The 26,471-nt window shown below is 35.3% G+C and overlaps 1 protein-coding gene across 1 annotated transcript; it reads right to left on the bottom strand.

The window, feature by feature from the left end:
* Positions 1-25,866, bottom strand: LOC108716915 (collagen alpha-1(IX) chain). Its single transcript, XM_018263470.2, has 27 exons — positions 25,354-25,866; positions 21,878-21,975; positions 21,633-21,753; positions 20,321-20,708; positions 19,259-19,336; positions 17,413-17,508; positions 17,262-17,315; positions 14,389-14,442; positions 14,263-14,316; positions 13,234-13,287; positions 12,396-12,449; positions 11,854-11,907; positions 10,500-10,553; positions 9,916-9,969; positions 9,732-9,776; positions 9,056-9,109; positions 8,206-8,259; positions 6,688-6,741; positions 5,924-5,995; positions 5,175-5,210; positions 4,636-4,680; positions 3,880-3,912; positions 3,662-3,808; positions 3,036-3,212; positions 2,585-2,675; positions 1,501-1,578; positions 1-960 (listed from the first exon to the last, which is right to left on the bottom strand). The coding sequence occupies exons 2-27, from the start codon at positions 21,948-21,950 to the stop codon at positions 794-796; spliced, it is 2,241 nt and encodes a 746-aa protein (XP_018118959.1). The 5' UTR covers positions 21,951-21,975; positions 25,354-25,866; the 3' UTR covers positions 1-793.
* Positions 25,867-26,471: the final 605 nt, after the last annotated feature.

Raw genomic sequence — 26,471 nt, 5'->3', positions numbered from 1 at the left:
TAAAGTGTTATTATACTTTATTGTTTTAGTTGACATCAAAACATTACAATTTATTCTTTAAAAACACCAAAATCCTGCAACATTGTATTTTGGGGGTTCATAAGTAACATATTTTGCTAAATTAAAGTAACTGGTTACTGGAAACAGCTAACCATGATTCTGACAGCATGCTCATTGGGTTTCTCTTTTAATAAATAATATGGGATTTTTCATTTTTTTTAAAGATACAAAGTATCAGACAGTGCTCACAGACTTAGTCACTTGAGCAGATCTAAGGGAACACCTTGTTTAGGAATGTGTCATCACATTAGCTCTTGTCTAGAGACAGCAGATCAACTTGGACTCTCAGAAGTAAAAGGAGAGCTGGTGGATCCTTTGCAGTTTCAATACAAAACAAGTGATCTGCACACAAGTTCTGATTTTGTTTATCTTTGTGTATCTTGAAGTTGTTTAATAGCTCTGCCTCTGATCAAAAACAACCTTGATTATTTTATAGAGGGTGAATGTAAATACAGTGGCACAATGACAATAAACATGAACTGAAATAGTAAAACATCATGCTCACACATAGCTCTCCTATACACACACAGGTAACATTCACAGCAAAGAGAACTAGGCCGAACTGAGAACTAGCTTTATGGTGCATTTAAAAGTTAAGTAGGCACCAGATCAAGGACAGATCAAGGACAGCAGTGGATGTTATCCATGTACCACGTGAGATAACGGAGTGAATTGACCACTTGATGTTAAAAAACTGTTTTTTAAAATTGAAGAACAATATCAGTTCGGTGCATTATGGTCTCTGTTGTCCCTGGTTTGATTGACATCCTGTTGTGACACACAGACCTGGTGGTCCACGGAGACCCGCATAACCTCTTAACCCAAGTTGTCCCCTGTGGCCTCTAGGGCCCATTAAACCAGGCTGTCCATCGAACGCTTGTCCAGGCTTGCCTCTTTCACCTAAAGTAAAGGTTAAGAAAATAAGGGAAGGCTCCAATAAAATAAGCAAATACACATTCTCTGAAACCATATCATTACTGTAGAACAGACAGAATTCGTTTTCAAAGTAGAGAATCAATAAAATTAGCAGAAAATCAAATCAGTCCTGCACAATAATAGGAAAATAAAATACATATAAGGTTATATAAAATACAAGCATGATTGTTGTTGAAGTAAGGTCGAATATAAGTAACCTGTAAAGGATCATTGCAAGGTTTCTGTGGTTACACAACTCCTAAGGTTCTGTGACCTGTGGTGACCATTGGACTTACTGTCTGTCCCAGCATCTACATTCCACAAAAAGTAGTTTTTTCCTAATGTTTTAAAAGGAACTTCAACAGGCTATTAATCTTCACTCCTATAGCTAAAATTTATAAACAAGTTTTATTTCAAAATAAAGTTCCCTGCGAATGAACACGTTACTTAACATATAATTAAAATATAATATTTATTACATTGCATAGTCTGAATGGATAAAATCTTAGTTAAAGTCTTAGTTACCGATAGGACCTTGATCCCCCTCAAATCCAACTAGGCCATATCCTCTTGGTCCTTTGTCTCCTTTATTTCCAGATTCACCTGCATAATGCAAACAAAAATCATAACTGTAACATTGTACAGTTGTATCATTGTACTTCACAAATATTTTACCATCACTGAGAATACAAAGATAATGGTTTTACAGTATCTGCTGTCACTCTGGGGTTTTTGTTTATTCAAGGGGCAGGCAGAGTAGGCGCCCGCCTAGGGTGCAATCATGGGAGGGGCACACTTTTAAGGGGATTTTTTTTCTTTTATTTTGTAAAACCTGGTTTGCTTGGCAGTTTTATAGTTTTCAGTTTTATAAACTGCTTGTTTTAACCCCCTTTTGCACTCCCCACCTCCCTCTTGGCAGCTGCCAGCACAGGTTAACAGATGATTTGGGGCAATATGATGGATTTTTGGTTGCTGCTGGCACAGGTACATATTTGGGGGCAATATTGTGGATTTTTTGGCATCTGCTGGCACAGGTACAGATTGGGGGCAATATGATGAATTAGCTGCTGCTGGCTCAGGTACATAGGGCAATATGGTGGCTGTAGGCACAAGTACACAGATGTTTGGGGCAATATGATGGATTTTTGCCTCCTTCACAGGTACAAATTAGGGACAATATGATGGATTTTTTTCGCTGCTGCTGCTGGTATGGGCACAGATTGGGGGTAGTAATATGATGGATGTTTTAGCTTATACTGGCACAGGTACAAATATGGGGCAATATGTTAGCTGCTGGTACAGTTACATGGGGCAATATGATGGCTGCTGGCACATGGGACAATATGAATGGTAAGGTGGGAAATGGTAGGGGGGCACTGCTTGAAGCCCTTGCCTAGGGTGCCAAAATACCTTTGCCCTGCCCTGTTCTCATGCTAAATATATATATATATATATATATATATATATATATATATATATATATATATATATATATAAAAAGACTATAGATTGACCTTTATTAACCAGTATTACTACATTAGATATTGATACACATCCCATTGTAAGAGTCTTTCTGAGCTTTCAGTTTTATACTCTACAAACAAGTTACCTTTTTCTCCTTGTTTTCCTGGATCTCCAGCTTCACCATAAAATCCCTCTGGTCCAGTTTCGCCTTCAAGCCCATTCAGGCCAGGTTTACCCTATTATTGTCATTTAAAACATGTTATGCTGCTGTACTGTTCACGTCAAACTACTGTATTAGGCAAACCTGCAGTATGTTATATCAAACAGAGCTGACAAAGCATTTTCTTAATTAAACTCATTTTTTCCTTACTGCAAACAACAGCAACATGCAGTTTGTCAAACCAAGCATGTGCATTATTTATTATTATTGGCTATTGTCTTACCATTTCGCTTTATTTGCCTGAACTTTATTTCTATTTGTTCTAATACTACTAGTACTGCTGCTTAGGGGTAAGAATCATGTCCAATCATTAATTTACTGTTTCATTTAACCTGTCCATTTACGTGCATCAAGTTTTATATGAAGTTATACTTACTTGTTTTCCTGGAGGTCCAGGCAATCCCACTGGTCCTGGTGCTCCCATGGGTACTTCACCATACAATGGGCAAGCACTGGAACACTGTCGCCTTACAGCTTGTGCATATGAAGACATCTGTTCAAGAACAACCTTTCTGCACACTTCTATTACATGAGACGCTGGAAAAGATGGTCCCTTTAAGAAGAAAAACAGTCAATTCTGGGGCGTTAAAGATTTTTTATGTAATATTACAAAGAGATGCATTTTCTGCTATAGATGCATTATCATGAAGAACACTGATATTAATAATTTTAATATTGTATATTCTTTGAAAATGCTGTATTGCATTTATAACAGCCCCTTTTTGATATGCTTGTGTCCAGCCACAGCTGCTGTTACTAACTTGGGGTGAATTGAATAGCATTTGTTACTTCTGTTACTTTCAATTCAAAAACACTTTATATAGTTTTTTTTCTGTACCCTTAGTGGTTACACTTTAAAGGCATTTCAGGAGCCATTCCATTATATAGTTTCAGTGAAATTCCTGAATGCTTCGAAAAAATGTGATATCCTTAGGTTTACTAAGCCTTGAAGTTATAAGGAATACACATATAAATGGGTTCATTCTCCAAATGAAGACTTACTCTAGAACCCAAAGGTCCAATTACTCCAGGAATGCCAGGATCACCAGGATCTCCTTGTTCTCCTTGTCTGCCACGAGCTCCATCTTCTCCTGCTGGCCCTCTTTTACCCTGAAATCCTTCAGGACCTCTTGGGCCTATGTCACCAGCCTAGAAAATGCATTTATTTGTTAATATAAATACTTGAAACATCCTTACATAAACTATTCAGTGATACTTACATTTCCTTTTGGTCCTTTCAATCCTTTCTCACCCTAAATGTAAATAAACAAAAAGGTTTGTAACCTTTTGCATCTGCAATCAATAGGATTAGTTTACTCCTAACCTTTAGTTTGTTATACAATGTTCTGTGCAGCTTTCAACTGGGTGGTCTCCGACCCATGCAGCCAAAATTCTATTGCTCTGTGTGGCTAAATTTTTTGCCAGTTACATATTTTTTATTTATCTTTGACCATTCAGAACATCCCCTGTTCATATTCCAGCCTGTCATTTAAACAACTGCCATGTCGCTGTTAAACTGGAACCTAGCAACCAGTTACCTGTTGAAATTGCAAACTGGTATTCTACTGAACAAGAAACTAAATAATTAAAAACAAAAAAACTGAAGCACAAGTGCAAATTACGTCAGAATATCACTGTCTACATCACACTATAAGTTAATTTAAAGGTTAACTACATATATTTACATACATTATATTTACATATATTTACATACATACATTATATTTACATATATTTACAAATACTTACAAATAACTTTTTTTCTTTTATTGTACAAAAAATAATTTTATAAAATATATGGGGATGGATAAATACATATACTGCATTTCCTGTTATTTCTTATACATTTCTCTACAAAAAGGCATCCTATTAATTGAGAATAGATGGGCAGACTACTGCTCTCTTACGACATTTTTAAGGAAGGACAGTTTGAATTACATTCTACAATAACACAAAAGCTTGACATATAATTATACCTTCTCTCCTTCCTTGCCCTTAATTCCTTGGACTCCAGTACTGCCCTAAAATGAAAACAGTATAACATAACTAAAAGAACACATGATAATAAATCTGTTTATTTGTTTGGATTACAAAGTTGTACACAGATAATTTCGTTACCCAATAAATTATAATTGGTGAGGATAATTTGCTTGGTAGATGGTGGTTTACCCTTGCCACAACAATTTTGAGTCAGCAATCTCTAATCAGTTGTCTCCAGTACAGAATACTGATACTAATGTAATTGACTTAATTTACAGTTCAAAGTATTGTGATCCATTATAATGTCATCAATAATAACAATACATAAATCATTAATCATTAATAAATAATTGTTTTTGCTTTTATTTTATTATTTTTGTTTTTCAGTTTTAAAAGTAAATGACGGAATGTTCTGATTGCATGGTCATATACGAAAATGATAATCTATAGAGTCTATAGAAAAAGGACACAGTAGGTTAGAGATTGTAAATATTGGTTTGTCATCCCTAAACTAAACTGGTTCAACTGAAAATACCTTTTGTCCTGGGGCACCAGGGAGACCAACATGACCCTGTTAAAAAAAATAAGATATATTATTTGAAATGCATATATTCATTTTCTATGTACAGTATTTATATGACTTTATAAAATAATTTTATAACTTCATGAAATAATTACAGTAATGCAAAATCTAAATATAACTTGCTTCTTAGGTCTGTATGGGTATGTATATATATCTATATATATATAAATATATATATATATATATATATATATATATAGAGATAGATATATATATATATATATATAGATATATATATATATATATATATAGTCAAATATATATATATATATATATATATATATATATATATATATATATATATATAGAGAGAGATAGATAGATATATATATAGAGAGAGAGAGATATAGATATAGATATATATATATATAGTTCATTTGGAGAGGTTGAACTTGATAAACCATGTTCAGCAACTATGTTTTAGTAATCACGTTATTCAAAATACTGTACATAAATGTCTTTGTTTCAATTATTTCTCTATTATGTAGCATTTATTGGTCACCTGTTTAAAAGCAAACATCTTATTGGTTGCTATCAGTTACTGCTCCTGGGCAAACATAGTGCTTTTTATTACATTTGGGGGATAGTGTTTAATGATTAAAAATCCCTTAAGATAATTGATACTGTAAATTTATCTTAAATTTTTAAAGTGGTTCTAATATATACATATATATAAACTTGAAAAAAATGAATAGACTTACAGCCTCACCAGGTGGTCCAATAAATCCTGGCCTGCCAGGTTGTCCAGCTTCACCTTTGGGTCCTGGAGGTCCCTGTAGAAGACAAAACATAAAGCCTGAGTATTAAATATCAGAACAGCCTTTATAATGGAGATGAAAAAAAATGTACAGTTTCACAATTTTCAAAGCTAAATCCAAACTTTTTCCACATTTTAAATATGTCTTCATATTTTCTAAAATAAGTCAAATGATTACAGACTATGGTTATTTCCATGCCCCATTTTCAAACAAAGTGCTAAAATCTCATTCATCTACTGTATTAAATAAAACCAAGTTGTTTGATGAAGAGAACCCAAAGAATCAAAACAATACTTAAAAAATGTAATTCTAAGCAACTTTTCATTCTAACTTCTCATTGCTAAACTAAGTGAGGGAGGACTGTATAGAATAAGCAATATACATGTCACAAGCTTTCTAAAACTGGCCATTCATTTGGTTTTTCCAGTATCTAAAATGTTGCATGTTAATATGTAAAGTCCATGAAACCGCATTTTACGAAGTATTTTTATGAAATATTAGTAGAGAAGCTGTAATAATTCTGTCCCAGAAACAGGTTGGGTGTTGTCCCACAGTATAATAGGTTAAATAAGATGCTCCCCATGTTTAGGTGCTTCAATAAAAGTTTTCCTTTTGTACATACCATACTATAAATTAAACATAATATGCTTCCCTTAAAGTTATTAAATACTGTGAATTAAATGATGAATACATTGGCCATTACTCACAGGTCTTCCTCGCTGACCCTCAGGCCCACGCTGTCCAATGATTCCTTTCTCCCCCTAAATATAGACATTTTTAATATTAAAATAGCATATCAGTGAGACATATCTTTCCACAAAATGTAATGCTTGGGACCTACAGTTTTCAGGAAAAGGGGTTTTCTGTAATTTGAAACCATACCGACTAGGGAATAGTCCAAATTTGATTCAAATTTGAAAAAGCCAAATTGCTGTTTTAGCCTATGGGGGACCTCCTAGAACCTATTTGGAGTCAATTGTGGACTTTTTTTTGGAAAACCTTCGAATCAAATTCGATCGAATGTGCTATTCCTTTGATTTGAATGATTCGAATTCAGCCGAATACGGACCTATTAGATCGAAAACGGACCTATTTGACCCAACAAAAACTTCGACTTTATTTCGGTTGGTCTTTTTGAATTTGAATATCGAAGTTTTTTCAATTCGAAATTCGACACTTGATAAATCTGCCCCTAAATCTGCTAAAAACAATTCAATCATTACTGTATAAATAGGTTTGTTCTGCCAGCAACATGGATTCATGCAGCTTAGTTACTATCAAATACAAGGTACTGTTATGTTATTAGAGAGAAAAAGGAAATTAGAATTTATTTGCTTAAAATGCAGTCTATGGGAGATGGCCTTTCTGTAATTCATAACTTTCTGGATAACTTTTATAGATAACAGATTCAGTACCTGTATTGACTTTAGGAAAAAATTATGAATTGTTAGGGCTTATAACCCAAAGCTAGTTAATACAAATGAAATGTTTTCATTTGTATTTTAATTTCATTGTTTGGGGAGTGCCCCAAATAGATGAACTACATAACAATTTAACCCATAAAAATTAAACTTCAAAGATTATACAGTGAAGAAGGTGTTCAGAATAAAGGCTTGGGCCAGCAATACCACTACTGTAATACTGAATGCATATAAATAGGGATGAGGGTGTTCTGACCAAACACAGGGGTGTGAATTCATGGTAATATGAACTATAAAATGAGTGAAATGGTAATTGGGGAGGCATTAATAAAAAACGTTTAATGATAGAACAATAGGAGAGAGTAACACTATATTTATAATAGACAATTAACTTGAAACATGAAAATCATACATAGGGACTATGTAAGTTGAACTCTTGCAAAACTATCTACAGTATGATCAAGGAATATTCAAGCCACCAATTCAATCTCATGAAGCAATTTAAAAAAATTTAGCCAATAGCAATTTAAAATTTTAAAAGGGGAAGGGCATGCTACAAAACTTTAAAGGTAAAGTAATTAGGCAACAGAAGGGGCAACAATTCAAGGAAAGATGAATTCTCCAGTTGCCCAGCACAGCGATATTAGTGAATTTCACACCTGCTGACTGAGTTGTGTGTTTATGTACATAATCTCTACCAAATTTCAAATTTACCTGATATTGATAGAAACTCTAGATATTTTTTTTGATCTGTGTTGGACATTCATAAGTTTTTCTTTAAATATACATTTTTCATTTTTATACCTTTTCTCCCAAAATTCCAGGTTTTCCATGGCGTCCTTGACGTCCCTGATTTGCCTAAAATATGAAGATACATTATTGTTCTGCCATCACAGTAAACCTTTTTGACTTTTTTTCACATCATAACAGTTGCTTTAAAATGTAGAGGTAGAGGCATAATTTAATTTTAGGGAGTGTATTTTACTAAGCCTTGCAGATAGTAGTTGTATCTTTCAAGCTAAACTAGGGTCTAGTGTATTTTGGCCTGGAAACATTTTGTCAGGCAGCTTCTATTTACATCTGCTCAACCACATTTGGGTTCTTTTTTAGTGGCTAAAAAAAGCAGTAGTGTATATACTCCATGTGTCATTTGCCTAAATACCTGTAGATTATCAACTAGCCTTGATGGACCTGGATATTGTCTGTGCTGCAGTAGAAGCAATATCAGTCGAAACTTGTTTTGTTAATATCACTGATTTTAATGGCCTCCGCTTAAAATTCAAATTTGTAAACTAGTGTTTCAGTAGTGTAACTAGCCACAGCAGGACATGCACCCAGGCCCCACCAGCCCCCACACCTTCTGAAATCATGTGCCAGCACCCACATAAACACATGCTCCAGAAAATATCCCCCTGTGTCCGCCATGTGCTGTATCACTGTTCCAGCAGGACCCGGTGCAATTGCACCCACTGCACCCCAGTTAGTTCTGCAACTACGTATATGGTTCAGTTGAAAATTTTGTTTATGTCTCATATCCTATATCATTATGCCTAATACCGATAACAGAAGAAGTCAAATTGTGCCTGCCATAATAATAATACATTTCAGTAGCTGTAAAATGTCATTGCCAGTCATGTTTTAAACAAGATCTTACTTCAATTCCATCATCACCATCTCTACCAGGTAAACCAGGGTCTCCAACTATTCCCTGTAAAAGACAAATAATAAAAACATAATAAAAACAGTTATTTCAGTATCCTTTCTATTAGTTACTGTATACCAGAGCACTAAGCAAGCATCCAGATGCTAACCGCATTAGTATAATAATATTTCTGTTCCAGAGAATTTTCTTGCTTGAGTTAAAATGTTAAAGCAATTGTTTTTTTGTTTTCATGATTCTCCTTTTCCATCTACTTATTATACTCTCAGCCATATCAAACTAAGCTTTATTTTCCTTATTCTATGCTTCCAAAAATATGGCTGCTCTGGTTGTGGATGGGGACCGATTGATAATAACTAAATAATAAGTTAAGCACCCATTACAAAGGTGTATGCAGCTCCTATTTTTAATCTTTGACCTAACTTTAAAACCAGTTATGTGTACATTTTTATTGGGGAGGGGGAAATGGAGGCATAAGTCATATTTCGACCTGTAGAAAGTATGGGTTTCATTTAATATCTATTTACACAATCCTTGTAAGGTAAGAGAGCTACAACCAAATCCTTGACTACTTGGGGGGGTCTTGAAGCCAAAATAATTACCACTAAATTGTGGATGTAGTTACAGGGGTGAGAAGACAACCAAACAGTGAACTGGAAATTTTCCATACCTGTGGACCTTGTGTACCACTCCTTCCCTTTGAACCAGGCACACCCTAAAAAGCAAAGTATATTTCAGTTGGAAGCTACCATATATCTAGAATCAATAAATATAGTCAGAAATAAAAAGCACTTCACAGTTATTCTGAAATGATGAGAATTAGTCCAGATATTGTCAATCATTATGCTACTTACTGGCATGCCTTTTAGGGCAACGATTCCAGGATCACCTGGGTCACCAACAAGTCCCTGCAAGTAAATTATACAGTTTGTTAGTACTGAATACAGTCAATAGTTACCAGTCTCATTTTCTTCTGGCACTCTCCACTTTGGTTATACCTGACATAATTAGCCTCTGTGCTTATCTTTATAATCATCTCTCTCTCATGTTGTTTTTTATCTTCTAGCTGGTTTCATATCAGCATCTAATTCATCCTGAGTTGACCTAGCTTAGAGCAGCTAAGACTATCATTTAAAAACTATAAAAAAAAGAAGAACAATGCAAAGTTTTCTAAGAATAAGACATTTCATAACATACTAAAAGGTGATTTTTTTTGCAAAAATGCATTAGCCGGCCTCAGTGAGCCATCATTTGGAAGACAAGTAGTTCAAATTATTCGTATCATATATCCTAAGGCAGTTCTTTACTTGTACAGTGTATTTTATGATTTTTCCTACATCTTGCATTTGTATAATTTTATTTTACTTTGTAGATATACACACAATCTTATTTTAGCGGTAGCATTTAGAGGTAGAAAACATTAAGTGATATCTGATACCTTTTTCCCTTGTCTGCCACGGGGCCCATCCTTTCCTCGGTAGCCATCATCACCCTAAAATTTGAAATGTAGACATGTAACATACAGGATATTGTATGCATTTTATTCCAGATTCAGTAATATACAAAGAAAGTTGTTTCTTTATACAACACATATTGTGTACAAGATTTTTCTCAGTGACGTTCTGCCCCAGTCAGTACAGTAAGGACAGATCATGACATTAGAGGGACCACATACAAGTGCAGACTATACAGTGCAGTAGTTGATAAAAGCTACTTCAGATCTCTGCTTTATAAGCAAATACAAACGATTAAGATGTATCTTGAATGCCCAAAACTTCAGAAATATAGATTGTACTTTTAAAAATATGAATACATGTATTGGATCCGTTATCCAGAAACCCATTATCCGGAAAGTTCTGAATTACTCCATTTTATCCAAATAATCCAATTTACCTTGCACAGCACTTCATCCAAACAAAGATATATTAGATTATATTAGATTATATTGGGTTTATTTAATGTTTAAATGATTTAAAATATTTCCAATATATATATATATATATATATATATATATATATATAATGATATGAAGATCCAAATTACAGAAAGATCTTTTTTCTGGAAATCCCCCAGATCCCTAGCATTCTGGATAACAGGTCCCATACCTGTACTATATTTAGTAGGACCACCTGTACCATTTTGTTGAAGCATAACAATAAAATTCCACCCCCATTTACCATACCATACGTCAGCTTTCCGAGACATCGAAAAGCTATCATACTACTTTACAGAGCTTGGGCAAGAGTATGAAACTTAACATAACAGCATTGTCTGTTACCCAGACATAAAAATATTTATAATAAAAGTCCAAGATAGATATGAAATCTAAAGTCTTCTTTTATTAAAACGTCCATACCTGTTATATACTTATTTAAGCAAACTCATCTGCCTCCCTCCTCTATGTCTGATGCACAGCAATCACTTTCACTTTAATTTCTGCACTTAATAAATGTTGCTGCCCTCCTCACATGCCCCCTTCCTTCTTACGGTCTAATTGTGCAGCTTATGCACTCGAAACATGTTGTGGCAATAAACCTCACTAGCAGCTACATTCTGGACTGTGACCCTATGTCTTCCATCCATTGCCACATTGATATATGTGAGCCTGGAGTGGGGTGCTTATGTTAAGACTGGACCTTGAATCCTTGCCCTCATACGTTGGACACTTATATGCTTGTGAAAAAAAGAAATTGTGTGAGGGATTCCATTTTGCTTGATTCAAGTGGTTAGTGGTGTTTGATCTTCATTTAAAAATATGTATTTATTCAGTAAAAGAATAACCAAAGCTCACCTTCACTCCTATGAACCCTGCGATTCCTTCAGATCCAGCCTCTCCTTCTTCTCCCTAGATGGGAAGACAGGCACCAGTATATTATGCATATTAGTATGAAAGCTGCAGCACCGGAGATATATAGTAAGAGACATTATCAGAGACCATTATAATTATTGTCAGAATACTAGAATTATGTTTTTTGTTTGTCTGCATTACCAGTCACAAAACGTAATAGTTATTTAACAAAGACAATCAGTTAATTTCCTTTTTGTTTTGCTACACTGTTTATTTCTATGCAAATGATGACCTAGCAACACAGCTCTCTGATTTGAGTGTTTCTTCCAGTGCAATACATTCTGTGTCATTGACAAGATATACTGCACTCTGATTAGTGATCTGGGAATCAGAATTAAGTACTGAAACAGCCCTTTCTATACAAACTTACACAAAAAATCCTAATGCATACCCCACCAGGTAAACAGTCATTTTTTTCTATGTCAAAGTGTTTGTACTTTTGTTGAGACTTGTAGGGAAATTTCTACTTGCAGATTCATGCTTACCTTCGCTCCTTTAGGCCCAGTTGGCCCCCTGTTCCCTGGTGAGCCTGCAACACCCTATAATGATAAATATATATGAAATAAATATATATTGACCAACAAAAAGAAATCTCACTGCATACTCTTCATATACCATGTCCTTGAATAATATTCTTAACAAGTTCCCATGAAAAACCATGTTTAATTACTATTAAATGCATATTTCATAAAACCTTTGAAGCCTCGGTATATTATTTGAGTGTGAAGGCCGCCAGCACCACTGAAACCAAAGAGAGCTCTGGTCCCATGATGCCACAGCATTGTGCTGGTATTACTGATATCCCACAAATGACTTCAGTGTCGGACTGGGACACCAGGGGCCCACCAAAAACCCTTAGACCAGGGGCCCACTCTAAGTATTATTTTCTTCCTTTCCTTACTCAACCTCTATTCCCCTATTCTCTTTTCTTTACATGTTATAACCTATTATTCCATCTATTTAGCCTCTTTGTTTTCATAGAAATAGAGAATGGCCATGAAATATGCCAAATGGTTAGAAGCAGGAGGGCCCACTGACACCTTGGCCCACCGAGAGTTTTCCTAGTATCCCTGTGGGCCAGTCCGACACTGAATGACTTTGCAAAACATACTAGAGATATCTAGCTCAAGAGTAACTTATGTTGCCCATATGCTCTCCAGTATCAGAAGTGCTTTTATTTGTCCAGACATACATTTCATTAATTAAACTGAGAACAAACTCTTTCAAGAGTCATATTTACACAGATGTTCATTAATCTGGGTAAGTTTAAACAGAACTTTATTGGTCCATATTATTTTACAGAAAATCTAGTTATCTACTTACTTTAGAACCATCTGCCCCTTGTAATCCTTTGAAGCCCAGATCCCCACGATCACCCTTTGAAAAAAGGTTTTAAAAAAAGGTTTAAGAATATTTTTACTTTCTAAGATGAATACACATTCTGATTAGATTTAAATTACATGATGTATACTGTTGAGGATCGCATTCAACTTTAAAGGTGCTTGAGATGGGAAGAAGAAACATGTAGCAGCTCCAGAGGCAAGGCTTGGCAAACCCTTTTATAGAAGTGTAGAAAATCCTAAAGCTTAGCTCAATGACATACTGCACGGCTGCCTTTTCTTTTCAGTAGATCCAAAACATGGGGTCAAAACAGCTAAAATCTAGTTTGCCACTTATCAGAATCAATGGAAAGAGCAAGAATGCGCTCACACTTGAATTGTATTTTTTTTGGGGGCCTATGGAGGGTGGCTTCAGCAGATTTGGCTATAAGTATATCATGACTGGCAAAATATCTGGAATTGCTCAGTGTGTAATTACTGCTGCGCATGTACACAGAATTTAGTAGTACTATTTGCTCATGTAACTGCTCTATGTTAGTAAAAGGAATTTTAGACTAATGTGCAATACTGCACTACAGGATCTAAAAAACAAATGCTCTGTAAGGCTACAAATGTATTGTTAATGCTACTTTTTATTACTCATCTTTCTATTCAGGCCTCTCCTATTCATATTTCAGTCTCTCATTCAAATCAATGTGTGGTTGCTAGGGTAATGTGGGTCCTAGCAACCAGATTGCTGACATTGGGAATTGGAGAGCTGCTGAAAAAAAGCTAAATAATTCAAACACCATAAATAATAAAAAATGAAAACCAATTACAAATTGCCTCAGATCACTCTCTACATCATAAAGATAATTTAACGGTAAGCAACCCCTTTAATACTGTACTTACTTAACATAGGCCATCTAAGAAAATGTTGAGTCTTGTCCATTGCACAAGCTAAAAGAATATCAGTAACTAATCAGAAATATCGGTTAGTGTGTCATTTTATAATATTTTGTAGAATACATACCCTTTCACCATAAAGGCCCCTTGCTCCTTTCTCCCCTTTAATTCCTTTCTCCCCCTAGAACAAAATATAGTGTTATTTGGATCGCTGTATTACAGACAAAAGCATCACTTTTGAAGAAATGCTTACTTTTAGTCCAGGGTCCCCAATCCGGCCATATGCTCCTGGGTTACCTCGAGGCCCCTATTCAGAAAAAAGGGCATGTTAGGTTCCTGCATGTCCTCAAGAAAACCCCATTAAGGGCAAAGGCAGGGCTTCCATAATTATCTCAATTGATCACAAAATGCAGTTGAAGGACAAGCTAGAATAAATGAAAGACTCAGACATTGTACTGTTATGTACAGTAAGTGAAAACTGATGTAAAATCTTGGCTGAACACTGGATGTTAAACATCTTTTTTCAAGTTAAAACCCATTTTAAGCCAGAATTTGATACTTGGATACACAATTTAGACAACAAATTCTTAGAAACAAGGGTTTGTAACTGAATCTGAAGCTATCTAGAGGTAGCTGTCCAGGCTGTCCAGCCAAAGAAAGAAAGTGGAGATCCCACTAATTGCGTCTTTAGTTGAGGATGCTGTAAATGTTCAAGTCAATGATGTCCATTTGGCTTATTTCCTGATATATCAAAACCAAGGATACCTGTATGTTATATCCTTCCCAAGATCTACAATTGGTGGGGGTCAACTGTGGTTGGTGTGGATTCCATCTTCACACTAGGGGGCAGATTCACTAAGGGTCGAATTTCGAAGTAAAAAATACTTCGAAATTCGACCCTGGAATTGAAATCCGTCGACTTCGAATATCGAAGTCGAAGGATTTAGCGCTAAACGTTCGTTCGATCGATCGAAGGATTTTTCGTTCGATCGAACGATTAAATCCTTCGAATCGAACGATTCGAAGGATTTTAATCCAACGATCGAAGGAAAATCCTTCGATCAAAAAAAGTTTAGCAAGCCTATGGGGACCTTCCCCATAGGCTAACATTGACTTCGGTAGGTTTTATCTGCCGAAGTAGGGGGTCGAAGTTTTTTTTAAAGGGAAAGTACTGTGACTATCGAATGGTCGAATAGTCGAACGATTTTTCGTTCGAATCGTTCGAATCGAAGTCGAAGGTCGTAGTCGAAGGTCGAAGTAGCCCATTCGATGGTCGAAGTACCCAAAAAATACTTCGAAATTCGAAGTATTTTTCATTCGAATCCTTCACTCGAGCTTAGTGAATCGGCCCCTATATATTATGCTTTGTGGATATAATGATTTGACCATATGTAGGGATGTTCTCTTCATATATACAAGACACAGGTAATTATTTGGACACTATTCACTGTCACTGATGTAGCAAGGAGATTTAGCTTTATGTGACAGTTTTAAGAATTGTATGTATACACAAATGAGTTGCATAAAGCACATCGACTCCAGTAGATGAGGTTCATCAGCGTTGCCTTTCTGATGTCAGCAGGCCTCTATCACCTATAGTGGTTACATACCGAATTTAATATAGCATGTTATAAATTGATTTTACATATTCATTTTAATCAGTTCCCTTTTCTTAAATATATATATATATACATAAACAATGGAATTTTCAAGTCTGATATTTAATGTGAAATGTACGAAAATCCCATTTGTGTAGGGTGAAAATAATAATAGAGAATGGGTGATAGAGAATAGACGACATAGTAAATAAGTTTCTGGTGGGAGACTTTCCTCAGGATTTGGTGTTAAAACCAAGATATTATGTTGAAGGTCTATAAAGAAGTAATTCACTGTCCTTAAACTGGTAAAATAAAGACAAGTTTGTATTTCTTATGTAAGCATGGTTAAAGTCCTGAATGCAATTGGTCCATTCTAAGTATGAATTTGGCAACAATTCAGTCCTTTAGGGAGCTACCATTCATGTCTTTTTTAAAAATGATAAGACAATTGGTTTCCTTCTGGTGAGAACAAGAGAGATCTCGCCGCAAACAGTCTTTCTTATGTCCACCAAAGGTAGGGCCTTTCCGCTACTGTGTCTGTGGATGTACTCATTGTCAGGCAGAGAAATGTTTTCATTTTACTTGCATCACTATACAAAGAAAATATCCAGGCAAAAGATTAATTTGGCCCAAGAATCTAAAATAGTTACGACTGGATTTGTGAACAGAAGTCACCCATTAAGTACAAGAGGTTAGATCAACCAATGGCAAAGCATTTTACAGAATTGAGATATGGAGTCCATCAACTCTGTCTGCAAAATTGATGTAGTTCCAAAAAACAATGAGTAAGTGGCAGAGTTTAATAACTTATTATTAATAAGAACAATGGATCTGGAGGGCATCACTGGGCTTAAATGTTGCTTATGAATTCAGTTCTATTCATAGATAAACAGATTTATAGATAAACAGATTCTTGAGCTTTCCTTTATTCCAGATACGTTTCAACATTATAACAGAGTCAGTCATCCTGCGATAAGTGTCTAAATGTCCCATTCAATGTACAAGAAAATATATCTGCCATTTGATGTGATGTGATGATTATTTATTTATATACAGATGTCGCAGAAAGCTATTTAACAGGATGTGATATTTGGTGATTTTTCAACTTGATAAAGAGCCTTTGGGCTCTTTAAAAAGAGCCTTAAGGCTCACTGCTTGTTAAGGTTGCAAATAAAGACATTTTAAAATATTTTGTGTATTCACTGTTGTTGAAATGTTGTGAATTATAGTGTGCGGGAGCACAGAGCACAGAGATGTTTACTCAATGAAACTAAGGTGCTTTTCAAGCTATTTAACTATGGAAGAAGGATTCCAAAAGGGTATGAAATGCTATCAGTTTGTTTCTTATTTAATGGTCTGATTCATACAAATCTCCATTTAAACTTTTTTTTTTACACAGTTCAAGAGCTTTTTTTTATGACATGGAGAAGAAAAACAAAAAAAATATATTTTCAACACTTGATCCACAATTAAGAATACACGAAACATGGTGATTTGGTGCAAAATTATCTCCTATAAAGTACCTTACCAAATTTCCTATTCTACCAGGTACTCCTCGTTGCCCATCATGTCCTTTCTGACCCTAAAAAAAGTTACAAATAACAGTTTAAAAACAGAAATAGGCATTCACATTATTTAAGTCTTTGTTTTATTGACATGGTTTGCTTTCCTTAAATTACCTTTGGACCTGTAGCCCCCAGACGACCTATAAGTCCATGGGAGCATTTACATTTCGGAGGACTTGAACCAAGAGCCATCTCTGCTGCACCTCCACACTGAAATATAAAAATAAGAAGCACTAGGTGTATGGGCAGAAGCATGCTGTGTACAGTAATCTGACTCTTCATAGTCTGAGTATGTTGCATATTAGGAAGGAGCAAACCTTTTCAGTGGATGTTGGGAATCATGTGTGACCTGATATATGTTACCACACGTATATGAAAAATGGGCGTGGTTTGGTGATGGTTCACTGGTGGGTGAGTCTGTAAAGCTCTTTCATTAATATGTTGTTGTATCTTGATAAAGGTCCCTGGTGAGGACCGAAATATCGATCTAATAAATAAGTCCTTTCTTTTTAAGATCCTGGTGTGCATCAACATATAATCATTCAACATAGTGTAGGATGAAGCACACAGTAGGCAGGCTCTGCTGCAATGACTTTTATTCGGATGACAGCATGTTTCGGATCTGTATGGATCCTTTTTCAAGTGAATCATAAATCTGCAAAGCCCAAGTTAGTAGTAATTTAATCTGCCTACTCCTAGTTCCAGCCCTGCCCAGCCCAGAGCACACTGAGCATGTGCAGTACCAACTGCAGTCAAAAGATGATCTCACAAGATTCAAGATGGTGGGGGGCAATGATGCAACGATCATTACTGCTATAAAACAGCTGAACCTGTGGATGGTCCAGTAAGTTCAATACATACCAATATATAAAATACGTGTACAGAAATACGTGTGCAGCCTTGGCTAGCCATATTGGTGTTATGCTTTTGCTTTCATTTAAGCTGTTACAGTTTTGAACACAACAATACTTTCCATGCAATCTAAAACATTTGTAAAAGGGCCAGGAACTCAAAAATGGAAAATATTAATTTGGTTTGACATACCATTTTTTCCTATCACATATGCGTAACACATTTTCTTCTGAAGCATAACATCTGATATTAATTTCAGCATGTTTGCGTTCAGAAAGTCATCTTGTATTTTCTGAATAATCAAATCTCCACCTGGTGTATTGTGTTCAATGGAGCCTTTTCATTTGCTGCCATTACTGGCCCTTTAATGGCAAAGAATGGAACAGAGGATTCTTTAGATGGCTTTACCTTATTCGTTTTATAGAAGAAAAAGCCCAACTTTAAAATCTGCATCGTGTGTTACAGCTTAAGCACAAAGTTCTAGTTGGATGCAAATTTTTTTGCCAAAATTTACATATTGTACTGCATTAGTAAATGAGCCTTCATGGGTCTGTGCAAAATATATATTTCTTATTACGCTCTTCATATCTTCATATGTAATAATTATAATTGTTTGATAACATTTTTCATGAGAGTTAATTTACCATAACCTTGTACACAAGTGCTATAATACTAATGGAAACAACATTATGCTCCTTAGTGCTCATCCAAGGAGCACTTGAGCCCAGGATCTGCACTTTGTACTGAATTAAAAATCCTGTGCGTGGTGCAGAGCACAGCATGGAAGGTGTATAACAGCCCTGTCCTTTGCATCCACCAGTGATCCCCCTCTCTGCCCATCATGAATACAGTGCTGCCAAATGCAGACAGCACTGTATTCATGCAAAAAGTGTGGAGACCTGAATCTGTGATTACTATCAGTATGGCAGGGTACAACGTGAGAAAAACATGCCAGCTTGTGACTATTTTGGGGACTTTGCACCCTGATCACCAAAGATAAATTAACCCTATGGACTCCATGATATGACTTTTGTTTTTGACTTGATCCTTCCGTAATATTTATGTTACCTTAATGCATTGGCAGTTATGTATAGTTTTGAATTCTTACCTGATCAGACAACTCACAACATTCTTCAGATGTAGCTTTTTGTGGGTCACAGTGTATTTCAAGCTGCTGGAGGTCAACCTGTTAAATTTGGACATAGCTGTGATATTGATTTAATTGTGCAAGTGAAAGAGATAGCTGGTGTTAATTCACCAATCAGGGACAAAGTGATAAAAAGGTTGGGGCTAGGAAAGGTCATTATGCTTCAAATCAGCCTCTCTCCCCCCCCCCCACCGGAATGTGCTCTATTCTGTGCAAGTAAGATGGACAGCAAGAGAAGCTAAACTGCCTGTGAACCCTTGCACTGTTCATTTTAAATTATTATTAGGAATACTGGGAAATGTACATGTGACTGTGAATCTTTGCATGATTGTGTGGACCTTCAGTTATTAACCTATCAGTGTTAAACTACACATCTTACTTCTAGTGGGTTAATTCAGCCGAATAATACTTAAATAATATTGTCCTATGTGCCAACCAGTTCATTGATTCACAAACTATTGAATTTATGGAATGATAATGTTGAAAGGGTAAAGGTTTTGCCAAATTTTAATTCAGGTATTCCCCAGGAGAGTTTTGGCCAACTAAGAGCAGGTCTTTTTTTACATTTTGGAATGGGAGTCCAAAGTTAAAGCATTTTCCTGGCAGTTCAGTAATTGACCCAGGGTGGCAGGATTCCTTAGTCTTTTAAAGCAACTAGAGGATCCAGTGAGGAGGCCAAGAAGGGTTAGAAACCTGTGATGTCATCTGCCAATATATAAACTCAACAGATCAGGCTCAGGAATAGGAGATTCTTGGAATAAGGGACCACTTTGTGTGTGCTACAGTGTGGTTGACAAGTACAGTGAGGGCCCACCTGAGTAAAAGATTTGCATGTAACAGAAGCTCTACTGGGAGATGCAAGGAGTTGGGACTTACCTGCCCAAGTCTGAAGGTAATCTAGAGTGTGAGCACCTCATCTTCAAAAAAGGTGTTACAATAACATTGCTCTTTTAAAGCTTTATAGTATATAACACATCCAAAAGCATCAACACAAACTAGTGCCCAAAACCAGTTGTTACTTACCAATGAGGCATCTGTGTCTCGCTTAATCAGTGACCTCCACTGGTTGCGTTTATTGCTCTTTGGTTCCATCATGGCAACTGTGCTGACATCTTGGCAGTCCAAAATCACTTTAGCGTCATTGCCTTTCACACTCAATGACAATTTATGCCAGTTGCCATCAATAAGATTGTTTACATTAATGTGTGACTTAAAGAAAAGAGTTCTTTCTGGCATTGTGTAGAAAAAAATCAAAGACTTTGTATCATTATGGAACTGAAGTCCGACTTTTTGTTTTTCATTGGAGTCTATAATTTGCCATAGATTCATAACAGCTGAAGGTGCATCTGTCAGTACCTTAAAGGTCGTAAGAATGGAATAATCTGAGGGCAACCCATCTAAAGGGAAAGAACTACAAAAGAAGCAATTTGTAAAATCTATTTAGCAACTTCACAGAAAAAAATGTCTTCATTTTTGTATTTGTTTATACTGTTAATTATTTAGATACCTTCTCAATTGGTCCCAGCCTGACCCCACTGGTAAAAACCTATTCTGCTGCCTATGAATCCCATAACGTTATTGTAAATGCAGCCATAGACACATTATTATTAGTGGGCTGGGGATACAGGGGGACTGTCATAGTATGATTCCTCAATAGTTAACCATGATTTTGTACAGAGGGGTTGCAAGTGACTCACGACAGGAGCAAAATCGAGGGTCACCCACAACTCCCTGAACTTATCTTAGGCCCCTGCTAGAGGAAACGAAGTATACTGTATTGGGGGCAATATATGCCCTGCCCTCTACAGATCTACAAAGAATATCCTTTCTCAATTTTTTTTAAAATATAAGCATTCAAGGGTCACCCCCTAAAACTGTTGCCCTAAGCACAGGCCCTTGGCTGCCTATGTATAAATAATAACCTTTACCAAAAAGTAAATGTGGTTTTCTCAATGTAAAAATTACATTTTTGCCCAAGTTTTATTATACAGATCTAATGTACAGTGCCTTTAAGAGTCTATGGCAGTATGGGATGGTTTGTAAGTAAATATTTGTTATGCAGAATGCAGCAGTGCTCATTGTTTATCTGAGAATAACATGTGGCTAATTTAATAAAGTGTAAAATAGCACCAGCACAGTTACACCTAGCAACCAATCAGTTATTTGCTTTTATTTTCTAATTTATTATAGCCTGATCAAAACTGATTTCTGATTGGTTGCCATTGGCATCTGCACCAGTGTAGTTTAGCACTTTAGTAAATCAGTCGCTGTGTCAAAACACTGCTTGCAATAATTTAATTTCCTTTGTATATCTTTATTTTAAATGGGTGCATACCTCTCTTTCTTTAATTGTATTGCCGGGTTCACGCGAAATGCAGTCAGATCAAGATTTGAACCCGTAACTATGTTCTCATTGGTGGCTGTTGACAATCGAAGTTCTTTAAGGATGTCAAAGACTGAGAATTAAAAGAAAATAGTTTACATATTTGCTGTGAAAGCTAAAATCTGTATGCCCATGTGTTTGCCTTGGGATCAGCTTGCATTATTTCTGTAATATTAGTATTAAGTTATAAGACTCACCAGGATACGTAGGTTCTTGGCATTGGGAATAACAGACTAAAGTCAGGAGAGTGATAAGAGATTGGAGTTTCATCTTAGCAGTTTGAAGCTAAATAAACCTAGAAAGAAGCATTTTAAGAGTGAATTAATTTGTCTGTAATTATAAAAGTTTGACAAAAAGCTAAATGCATAGTGTTAGTGTTTTCTGCTATATATATATATATATATATATATATATATATATATATATATATATACTTTTAGTATAATGACGAAGATGATTTTTGTCTATATCCATTTTCATTTGTGCCAACTCTTCCTGCTCCATCTAGATCATGGCAGCAGTAATCAATGTTTATTCTTTAGTCTGTCTGACATTACTGGGCCGTATGCTCAGGGCCCTATAGGTTGAACTTGGCTGCAGAGGCAACTGAAAGAAGCACATTTTACTATTGCTGAGTGACATCAGCATGGTGGAAGCATTGCTATTAATCAGCTTGTCCCTGACTGCAAAGATGTAGGAGCATTCACCACTCGATATTTTATGGAATTTTGATCAAATTGATTGAATTAGCCTAGTAATGTAAAGAATCCAGGACAAACTCCCGGTGGGCCAGGTGTAAGTGGGCCCTTTTGCTTCTAAACATTTGGCCTATTTCCTGGTCATTTCCTATTTTTTTATTGTGAAAAATGTGTAATAATGGAAGAATATAGTAAGTAGAGGTTGAGTGAGGATAGGAGGAATAATAGTTTTGAAAGTGGGCCCACAGTTTAAGGTTTTCTGGTGGGCTGCTGGCATCCCAGTCCAACACTGAATACAACTGATTTTACAAAAATTATTATTTATGTCTATATACAGGTATGTGATCTGTAATCTGAAAACCCATTATCCAAAAGCTCCAAATTATGAGATGGTTGATTTCAATCAAATAATTGACATTTCTTTAAATGATAGCCTTTTCCTCTGTAATAAGAAAACAGTACCTTATACTTGTTCTTAACTAAGATATGATGAATCCTTATTGGAGGCAAAACAAGCCTATTGAGCTTATTTAATGTTTAATTTATTTTTTTTGTAGACATACGTTATGGAGATCCAGATTGGGGTAAAATCCCTTAGCCGGAAAACCCCAGGTTCCACACCTGTATAGTCTTTTTTTTAAAAAACAGATTTACTGCTTGCTAAGAAATCAGTAAATTTGTAATGAACTAATTTTGTTTGTTTTTTATCAGTGGTTGTGGTAAGAACTATTTATAATTGCTATTGATTGACCAGAAATAACCATTCCATTATAGCAATTCAGCCCTTCTGACATCAGAATAAATCAAAAGGGTGGAAAATGTTCTGTAAGGCTACAAATGTATTGTTGTTATTGCTACTTTTTATTACTCATCTTTCTAATCAAACTCTCTTCTATTCATATTCCAGTCTCTTATTCAAATAAATGCATGGTTGCTAGAGTAATTTGTGAAAATTGGAAACTGGAGAGCTGCTGAACAAAAAGCTAAGTAACTAAAAAAAAACACAAATAAAAAATGAAAACCAATTGCAAATTGTCTCTGAATATCACTCTCTACATCCAATGTTAATTTATAGGTGAACAACCACTTAGATATTTAGCAAAAAGAGATGTCAGGTTTAAGAATTTTGCAGATTATTACTGAAGGGTACAGCATAGCTAATAAAGTAAACGTGTATTCATTTAATTCATATTAGGTGCCTTTGCAGTATATTGTGATATAGAACGCATTCAAATTATTGGAACGAAAAATCAGAGAATGTGTGTTGAGTATGAGTAATTAAAAATTATTATTAGACCAAACCTTGGCTCCTCCCCCATCACAATTATTTAGCTGATTACCAAATCATGGCCCCAATATTTGTATTAAAAAAATAGTGGACAGGGACTGAGGGATGTTGTTTAATCAAGTGGATGTGCCACGTGTTGTACATTTAAAAACAATGAACATTATCTTTAGAATGTATTCAAGAATATGTTCGGCAGTGAAATCCACTAAAACAAAATAAAAAATGAGATGGTAATTTTAATCATTAAGGTTTTTTTATTCCAGCATAAGTTTGTTCAGTATCCATCAGTGCACAATTAGCTGTTAGAATTTGCATTGCTTTTGCTTTTCACAGTGAACTCTGTGCAAATACCTGCACTGGATTTCCCACCGACAGTTTGCTGTGAAGCACCTCTGGAATATTTGACAGGCAAATGTTATATTTAGTTGTTATTTGCTCATGATCTGGTCAAGGTGCTATTCACCATTCACTTCAGATGAAGTGAATGAATTGCATTTTATACATTTTACCAATTTAAAAGAAGTAAGGAGAATATTGCAATAAAAAATAATCAGGTCATGAATGTTTCATGTCAATAAAATACTGACAAATCTCAATAACCTAAAATTTAAACAAAAGCAGGATTGGGAATGTTGTTCTAATCCTTATTATACATTCACAGTTAATGGAATTAAACACACAGCTAATAAACCTTAAAGCTAATAAGTACCTTGCTTATTACTGATACCAATATGAAAGGGAGAGAAAATCACGTAAGAAGTATTAGTATGGAAAATAGAAGGGTTTACAAGGTTGTGTCTTCTACTTGTGCTTAATAACCTATTTCCATTGTGCAGATAGAATAGAGGTATAATAAATACTGCATTGGGTTGAGTAAATAAAAGCCAGATAAATAACCTATGGTTTTATGCAATTGAAAATTATGTAATTCCCATAATTTATTGTAAATTAAAAAAAATTAGATCCCCCATCTTTAGTTAAAAATATAAAATATACACCCTCTAACTTATCACTGCTGATATATCAAAACCTTGCCCTAAACTTTTAATGAGAATTAGATCATAGACAGACCTTCAAGGTGCAGAAATTAGAACAATTAAATAATATGATAATTTTCCCTTACAAATCACAAAATTCCACCCACACAATTAATATTTGCTGTGTTAAATGGTTGCAGAGTTGCAATGCTATTGTTAATATGATGCTAAATTTATAAATTAGTACAGACATGGATTCCGTTATCCAGAAAGCACAAAATCATGGGAAGGCCATCTCCCAAAGACTCCATTTTAGTCAAATAATTCAAATTTTTAAAAATGATTTCCTGTTTCCCTGTAATAGGAACATAGTACATCCAAACTAAGGTATAATTAATCCTTATTGCAGCCAAAACAATCCTATTGGGTTTGATTAATGTTTCAATTGGTTTTTTAGTAGACAATGTATGGAGATCATAATTATGGAAATACCCCTTATCTAGAAAACCTCAGGTCCCAAGCATTCTGAATAACAGCTCTCATACCTGTATCTGCATAGAGTGAAGGTAGAACTTGTGCTATCCATTATCTATTCTTTCTTTTTTCAATAACTGTGATTTCTCAAACTACAACCGTTATTGTAGAATATAAGTATTTTTATGTTAAATAAAAAGAAACAACTGGCACCAGAGAATTAATCCATTGCTTACCGTTCATAATCTGAGAGGGGAGAAGCAAAGCGTGCAGCTGTTTGGAGTCAGTTTTGGACACTTGAGTAAAAGACCAAGGAGAGAGGAGTCAGTGAGACAGGCAGAATGTTTGTTTCATGCTGGAACTTTCCTCTTGTCTATGTTCAGCAGATGCACCTCTGGTGCCTGGGGGCTCTACTTTCTACCATTGGTGGAACGTGCTCTCTTTATAATTTGATTGGTCTCCATCTCCAAGTTTTCTGTCAGCTCAGTGAGGCCATCAGTTATATTGGCAAAAACTAGTTGTGTGGATATGTAGATTTTTGCATTAAAAAATTGAAATAATTAAATTCTACAAATATCACTATTAGTGAAGGTCATTTACATGGCTTTAGAGTTGTTTGCCCTTTTGTTTGTTAATTAAAGCATTAATGCCTTGCTTAAAACACTTGACTCCTTAAAAACATTGGTGATGTTTCAAAAAATGTGCTGGCGTCCTGCAGAAAATACAACATATGACAATGTAAAATCATCAAATGTATATAAAAGTGAAAAAATAATTGTATCAAAACAGAATGCTGCAGTTTTCCTCATATAATAACCATGTATAGGAGATATATATGTTATGTTGATTATTGAAAGTGAATCACAACAAAACATAAATACAGTAGGTTCAAATATGTCATTATCCTATGGCATCATCCAGTTTTGCATACAGTATTTCTCTAGTGTATATTTCTCTAGTATATATATATATATACACATACCTCCATAGGCTTCACTCTCTTAAAAATGTCTCAACGATAGTCCCGGGTGTTGCACTTGGTTGTGCGTTTTTTACAAATAGGAACAAAAGTTGTGCGCACACCTTCTGAAAAATGTCCACTGTTTCAAGTTCAAACAATTACAAAATTTACAAAATCTAAAAGGCAATAGTCTCCACCTCTATCGCGCTACGCTGACCTCATTTCCCCCGTGTCCCAAGCTGCATAAGTTGCATAGACAAGAACACCACTCGGGAGACATGGGAAAGGGCCTGCAAATGTGACAAAATGAGATACATACTATACACTTTATGCTTTAAATCCATAAAAAACAAAGTAACATTTTTCTCCTGAAAGTGAATATAGGTAAACACA

The sequence above is a fragment of the Xenopus laevis genome, chromosome 5L (assembly GCF_017654675.1).
Source record: "Xenopus laevis strain J_2021 chromosome 5L, Xenopus_laevis_v10.1, whole genome shotgun sequence".
Taxonomy (NCBI): Eukaryota; Metazoa; Chordata; class Amphibia; order Anura; family Pipidae; genus Xenopus; species Xenopus laevis.
The sequence above is the reverse complement of the archived record's forward strand: the minus strand, read 5'-3'. Positions and strand labels throughout refer to the sequence as shown.